This window comes from Pterocles gutturalis, unplaced genomic scaffold (genome assembly GCF_000699245.1).
Source record: "Pterocles gutturalis isolate BGI_N339 unplaced genomic scaffold, ASM69924v1 scaffold38249, whole genome shotgun sequence".
Classification (NCBI taxonomy): Eukaryota; Metazoa; Chordata; class Aves; order Pterocliformes; family Pteroclidae; genus Pterocles; species Pterocles gutturalis.
Window position 1 is genome coordinate 353 of NW_010131976.1, and position 7,450 is coordinate 7,802.

The window sequence follows — 7,450 nt, forward strand, 5'->3', positions numbered from 1 at the left end:
TTGCTGCACAGGAGGGCTTTGGGCTTTGACTTGGGCTCTTCAGACAGCCTGAAGAAGGCGTGGTACTCCACGCACGTCTTCCAGAAAGCCTTGCAGGTGTCCCGGCTCGCCATGGTGAACTCCAGTGTGTCCTTGCACAGCGCCTATGCAGCCGGAGACAAGCAAACTGGTGTCAGCAGCACAGAGCCGTTCACCCTCCTGACCCCCCAAAGGATCCACTGGGCTGCTGACAGCTCGAGGCAGTGCCGTCACCCCACTGGGGACACGGGGGGTGGTACATGCTGTGCTCAGGGCTGGGGGGGTGGGGAGGAGAATCACCCGTGAGCAGCAGAAATGGATTTTTTTCAAAATCGGGCACTTTGCGTGGCTGCTCCTCAGTCCACAGCTGCCTGCAGTGCAGTACTTACAGAGACATTGGCATGGAGCTTGATGAGAAAATGCTTCCTCTTGAAACTCAGTTTGCGAATTTTGGACCAGTTGAACGTGTTGATCTTTGTATTGCCCTGCAAGGACAGACACAGCAGTTGCAGCAGGGTGGGGAAAATGAGTACTGCAAAAATATGATGGGCCAGACCTGAGCTTGCAGGACACTACATGAGACCCCAACACGGCTCTCACTGCTGCTGAGGGCTGGGGAAGGGGCACCAGCATTTGGTGGTTGACCATCAGTTGGTCCCAAAAGTAGGAATTGAGGTTCAGGGCTTAACTCTGCCTGCTGAAGCTATTTGTAAAACTCCAGGATCCCAAGACAAACATCACAGAGGTCAAGGCAAGGAGTCTCATCTGTCCCAGCTCAAACATCACACGAGTTAATGCAGAATCAGCCCCCCAAAAGAAATAGGACCCTCCTCTCCTTTGCTGGGGAGCACAGCAGAGCTTAGTTCACTCCCATGTCTTCAGACCCAGCTGAGGCAGGCTGCAAGCATACCTTACCCCTCATTATCATTACACATCAATTTAAGCACAGCCACACCAGACTGGTGTCACAGCAGCACCGGGTAAAATTGTGTTACTCCATGCTGTGGCTCTGAGACCCTCTCAGCTCTCTGGGAGAGCTCAGATTTTAATGGGCACACAGACGCTCTAATCACGCGTGAGGGGTGTTTATGGCTCTGAATAACCGGGTCTGGCAGTGCTAATTATGAGCAACAGACCCACAGTTAGGATTTTTTTTTTTTTTTTTTTTATACTCTGGCGAGATGTTCCCAGGTTGAAATTAGCCAGTGTGGGAGGCAAGCGCTGCTTCACACTGGCTGCAAGGAAGCCTGTATTTATTCTGCAGCTACGCTGTGATTACAGTGTTATGTAATTGCGCAGACGTGAGGTGGCTATTTTTGCTGGAAGATTACACGGTGAACACGTGTGACGCAGCCGTGTAACCTGTGGTGCTTACACGGCCGCGCTCACCGTGACAAGGGCCAACAGAGCCGGGGCGGGCTGGCGGCACGCAGCCAGCGCTGATGGAGGTGGTGGGGCTGAGCCCCGCAGCAATGCCCCAGAGCATCACCTCTGTGCCTGAGGTCCGCCGGGGTGTGCTGCCTCTTGTAGGATTTGGGAGGGTTTGGAGCACATGAGGCGGAGAAGGGTTCCCCCCAGACCGAGGCGATGTCCTCACGGAAAGGTCCCCCTGTCTGGGTGCTGGCAGCCCGCCCCGAGCCCCGGGCTCACCCGCAGAGCCCCGGGCTCACCCGCAGGACCAGCACCCCCATGTGCGTCACGGCCAGGTTGATCTGTGTCCCCTCGCCGTCGCTGGCGGGGTGCGGGCGAATCCCGTACATCTCCAGCTTCCTGGCCACGTCCAGCAGCTGAACATCTGACTCTGCCGGTGTCTTTCCGCTGGAGACACAAACACATCAGGGAATGACAAGAGTAAGAAAGCAGCTGAAATGGGCTGAAAAAATGCTATTTTGGATGTACCCATGCTGGCGTCGCACCCACCCCGCTGCTGGCTCTGCCTGCTAATGGGAATGGTCCCGTCCACAGGCTCCCGTTGGGCGGTTTCGGTGGGCAGCCGTGGCGCAGCGCAGCCCTTACCTGTGTCTCCGGTGGTAGTGCATAATCTTGTTGTCCAGGTACTCCTGGTTGGGCAGGTACCTATGGGTCGCCAGGTGCTGCTGGTCCGTCTCCTCATGGAAGTCGCCCAGCTCGGCTGTGGGGACACAGGGGGAGCAGGGTTAGGCTGTGAGGGGTCACTGTAAGGGGAAGCCCTGGCTACACAGCCAAAGCCCTGCTGAGCACCCCATCCCCGGGGAAGGGACCCCGTCCCTGCGGGCACTCGCCGGCCCTTACACTGCAGCAGGTGGGAGACGAGCAGCGCGGCACTCTTGTCGCTGCAGGGCAGCTGCCCCAGTGCCAGGTCCTTCTTGATCTGGAGGGTGAAGAGGTACCTGTGGAGGGGGACAGGAGCATGCCCTGGGGGGAATGGGCTCTGCTGCAGGGGGCCTGTGCCTCTCCCTGCACTCACCCATGTTTCAACCCAAGGGATGCAGGTCCACAGGGTCATGGGAGGAGTGCATGGCCCCCACAGAAGGCTGCAGCTGAGCACCACCATGACCAGTATGGTCCTGCCATTGAAATGCCCATTAGTAAGTTTCAGAGTTAACATTCCTTCATGCTTTGGAGGGTATTTGCATCTCTCAGGGCTAATGTTCTGCAGAAGCACTGTCTTAGTTTTATTCTTAGTTCCTGTTCACAACGTTTTCTCTAAAATGTAAGAGCTAACAATGTCATTTTTTAAAATAAAATTAAAGTTCTTCTTTCAGAACACAGCTTGAGGCAGGAACTAGACTGAGCAAAGTCAGACTTGGTGTCCAACTGCTAAATCGTTCGGCTGTAAATAAATTGCCACCTCTTAAAGGTGGCTGATCCCTCAAGTTGATTTGGTTTAAAAACAGAGGATCAAGAAAAGACACTCAGTTTTTGTTTTGTGAAACACAGAGCTCTTCCAATACTTAGGATAACCACAGCTCACAGACAGGTTCAGCTAGATGAAGATAAGGAATTAAACACATGCTTCACAATTGCAAAAATACAGGACTATGCGGTAAGAAAGTAATAGAACAAGGACTGTACCTGGTCAGCTCTTCTCTCAGATGGCCGGGGTCCACTGGGAAAAATTTCACCATAAATTTGAAAAGAACCTCCTTAGGATCTTAAAACACAACATCTTCATAAGTTTTCTTTTACATGTCTATTGAGAACATTTACAACTCTCTTCACACATGCTGTCTCCTTACAGAGTGAACTAGTCTGGACCCTTACAAATCAGGGCAGGAAGCCCTGAACGCCAGGGACTGCAGCCTGCTCACAGAAACCAGCCTGCCCAGACCCCCAGCGTTACCAACAGAGGCAAACAGGGAGCTGGACACCTAAATACTACTAAAGAGAAAATGCCCCAGCAATTCTTTAAATTGCAAAGACCCTTGCTAAGAGGGGGGTTTCCGTGGAGTGGTGCCAGGGGTGCTTGTCTGGAACGTGGCCAGAGCCCTGGTGTAATTGCTGTTGGGGGGGCTGTACATTAAACAGCTCTCCGAGCACTTGGGATGCAACAGCTCCCAGGAGGCTGTTTGGGCAAAGCTTTTTCATGGGATGAGTGAGAGCAAGCAGCCAAACCCAATGCAAAGAGCATGGAGGAAGGGAGGCAATTTTGTAGGCACCACCTGTCCCAGGACACCATGGGATAGCTCAGGGGCTCCTGGAGGGACAGGCCAGAAACGACATGTAAGAAGGAATTGGTGCCTGAAATAATCCTGCTTCTGGTGCACCCAGAAAGGGGAGGCTCCTTATCAGGCTTTCCCCTTACAGGGAAACTCATGCAACCACTGTACTGCAGCCTCCCCATGGCAAGCACTGGAGTCTTGGCTTCATGCTGTTTACCACCTCCTAATCACCATGCATTTGGGAAAAATACCATTTGGTTCATTGCAGAGGTGGAAACAGGCATAGGCTGAACAGGGCACTGTGTTAACATTGGTCATGGCCACAGCAGGAGATGCTGAGCCTGAATTCAGGTCAGTCTCCTCAGCATCTTCATGCAGCAGCACGGAGGGGCTGGGGGCTGGAGAGGGGGCACAGAGCACGACTAACCTCGCTTCACGCCGGGCTCACACCGCACAGGCCTCCGGGCTGCCGAGAGCTGCCAAGGGGACAGGAGGGTGTGCAGGGAGCAATGCTGCTGCTCTGCCAGCGCAGCCATGTGCACACACACACACACAGCCGACCCTGCCCCGCCGCCAGGCTGGCAGGTCATTAACAGCTCAAGCCTAAAATGGTGCAGATGCCGGATTGCCAAGGCAGCGGTATTTCTACAGGATTTTATATGGACTGTGGTGTCTTTGCAAACAATCCTGCCCAGCCTCACGCTGTAAAATGAGCTCAGGTAAACGCTGGAAATCAGAGCGCCCATCCCCAAGCAATAACACTACACAAATGTCCCTGTGCTAGTCTGTCACTAGCAGTGATTTAGATGAATTTTAGTCTTGAAATACTTACTTTTGACTTGCTTTGTTATGGGTTTTAGTGGTTCCAACCAGACCTGAAATAAGGCAATGAAGAGCATTGAATGAATAAACAGCACAAGAGACAGGTGGCACAAAAGCAGCAGCAGCATGCCAGAATGCAACACAGAAAGGCTGGCCAGCTGGGCTGCTGCGGCAAGCCGTCCCGCTGGCAGCCCCCCCGGGTGGGTACGGACAAACCCCACGGGCCGTGGCTATCACGGGGGCTTTGCCAACCAGCTTGTGTCTCCCTTTTAACTCCCTTTTCAAGGGGTTTTTTAGCATCATGGCAAACCTTTCAATTGAAATTTTCCACCTGGTGTTTCGGGGAGGTGCTGGCCAGCCCCCGGCCCCGCGGGTGGTTGCTGTGAGGATGCAGCAGCGCGGTGCAGCACCGCGGCCCCGCACCGTGGCCCACACTCACATGGTTCCCAGCCTGGCTGCAGAACTCCAGCCCGAAGTACTCCTTCTCCGCAAGGTTGAGGTGGCTGCAGGTGAGGTTGAAGAGCCCTTTTCCGCAGGACTTTTGCTAGCAAAGAAACACACCATGGAAGCAGCGTGTGAGGCAATGCTGACAGCAGCAGTGATGGGATTGCGGTGAGATGAAGTTTCAGCTCCCTGCCTTCACTCCCAGAGGAGCTGCGGGATTTTCCTGATTCCTGATTTCCAAAAGCTTACTCAATAAATGCTGCTGGTTTCAGCATGCAAGACAGGACGACTGCACACTGCATGCCCTTTACCTCTGCTCTAGGAAAGCAGATTCCTCCTCATCACTTCTCTCCTTTATTAAGGAGCATAAACTCACCTTTTGCAACCGTCGCTGTCCGGGCAAAGCAGTGACCGATCCCCAGGATGAGCGTTTGCCTGACCCAGGGACGGCTGTGGCAAACGTGCTTGATTAAGAGCAAACGGGAGCCCACCTCAAACCTGTGCAGCGAGCCCGGGAGCTGGGGACGAGCTCCTATTATGGCTAATGGTAATTAGCAGCAACAGGACCCTGCGGAGAACCTGCGCCTTGGGCCCTGGGTCGTCTGTGCACTTTAGCAATATTAATGAAGTGGCACTACATGCTGATAACTACACCAAGCTGTAGTTATTCCCAGTAAACAGAAACACTTGGTGGGTGTTTTGCTTGACTTGTTGCCGTGCTGTGTGACATGGCTGGGGAGCAACCTGCGAGGCCCCTGACTTTGGAAAATGCTCCAGAAATGACCCTGGCAGTGACCCACCCCAGCAAAAAGCCTGCTACTCCTTTATCAGCTCATGAAAAGCAGACCAAAAATGAGCATGGGTTAGTGCAAAAGCAAGCTGGAGCAGAGAGGTCGGGTTAGACAGCTGCTAAATTATGGCATTTTGGGTGATGGAGGTGGAGGCAGGCTGCAGCTTCCCATGCCAGAGGCTGCTCCCGCCAGGGACGGGAGGGACCCCGGCTGCTGGTGGTGATGCACACTAATAACCACCTTTCACGGCTTCTCCTGGGATGAAATTGCCAGCTCTGTGCTGAAAGGCTGCTGAAAAGTGGTAGTGTAATAACAGCATTTGCTCTGCAGCACTTCCAGTTCTCCTCAAAATTACTACATCACAAGGGTAATTAAAACAATTACAAATGTTGATTTCCAAGCTAGAATTTTCTAGCATGAAAGGCCTTGGCCTTTGTCAGGAAGCCAGGAAAGACAGGTTATTACCCACCACATGTCTGCTGGGAGCGACCCGCTCCCCTCCGAGCCCAGCGCTGCCCCAGGCAGTGGAGACGAGCGGCTCCATCCTCAGGAGAACCTGCTCGCCAGGGAGACAAAGCCCTGTGATGCAGGGGATGGTTTAAAAGCAGAGGCTTTCCTCTCGCAGAGTGGTGCCTGCAGGGGCCCCATCCTGGGTCTGTGGGGTCCCGAGGCCCCGGCCCACGCTGCTGCGGGCACTGGGGTGCAGCTGTGCTCGGGACGGCATCAGGCAAGAGCAGCGGGGCTGTGCCGGAGGAGCGCGGTGCAAGGCAAGGGCATGATGTGTGGGGCTGGGCACCCTACATCCGACCCTATGTGCCTTTAGTGACATTGCAGGGCCAGGGTAGCACCCACGGGCAGAAACCCCTGTGGTGAGGGTGGTGGAAAGGAGAGGCTGCGCTCGCCCCTCCTCTCCTCGCTGGAAGCAGCGGGGACTGTAGGCACGGTAAGCAAGCGGCACATCCAGAGGCAGACAGAAGTGTGTTTGATGCATGGGGACACGCACACCTGTCCCTGAAGGATGCCCTGGCAGCACTTGTGTTCCAATGGCAACGCCACGTTTCTGTCGTGTTCCCCAGAGCACAGGCTGCTGCACCCAGCTCTGAGGTTTAGGGGGGAGCAACAGCCCGTGAGATTTGGTGTGAGCTTTCCCCACCACCTCAGGGATGTCCCCCAGCCAGTGTCTTCTGCATGGCTGCAGCTGGCATGCACCAAAAGCCACCAGACCTGACGTTACCTGTGCCCTCGCTGGACCAGCTCTCACGCAGCAGCTCAGCACACCTCCTCTCAACGAATTCCCACCTTTGCTCATCGTAATGGACACAAGACCAAGAGACACTTTGTCCTTCACTCAGCCTCAGCAATTGGTTCTTCCAGGCTTGTTTGCTTTGCCTTTTCTTTCTTTTTTTCTTGCTGCTGAATCTTGCCCTGTAGCAAATTCCACTAGCAGAGACGCCAGGCTTTGTCTGCCCAGGCTGCAAAGTGGTTCGCCTTTCTGTGCTGCCCAGCGCTGCCTTGTTTAGACCCTTTCTAAAGAGAAGAGGAGTGGCTGTAACGGGGAGAGCACATGCCGGGTCCCAGCTCTAGGTATCCAGGGCGGGAGGAAGAAGAGAGGCACCTTTGCAATATCTCAGTGCAAGAGACCCATCAAAGGCTGACGGGTGACTGTCCCTGCACCCAGGCACGGCCAGCAGTGTCCCATGGACCCCATCAGCACCATGGCTCAGCCCAGGGGTG

General features: G+C 54.5%; 1 protein-coding gene across 1 annotated transcript in view; it reads right to left on the minus strand.

The window, feature by feature from the left end:
- The window catches only part of FRMD7 (FERM domain containing 7), a gene marked incomplete at its 3' end in the record, with an annotated part of 9,632 nt that overhangs the window by 310 nt on the left and 1,872 nt on the right, over positions 1-7,450 (minus strand). The window contains exons 2-9 of the mRNA XM_010080768.1: positions 4,921-5,025; positions 4,492-4,534; positions 3,073-3,151; positions 2,290-2,387; positions 2,035-2,149; positions 1,689-1,836; positions 408-503; positions 2-143 (exon numbers count right to left, since the gene is read on the minus strand). Of these exons, the coding sequence (XP_010079070.1) occupies positions 2-143; positions 408-503; positions 1,689-1,836; positions 2,035-2,149; positions 2,290-2,387; positions 3,073-3,151; positions 4,492-4,534; positions 4,921-5,025 (826 nt within the window). The remainder of the gene's footprint in view (position 1; positions 144-407; positions 504-1,688; positions 1,837-2,034; positions 2,150-2,289; positions 2,388-3,072; positions 3,152-4,491; positions 4,535-4,920; positions 5,026-7,450) is intronic.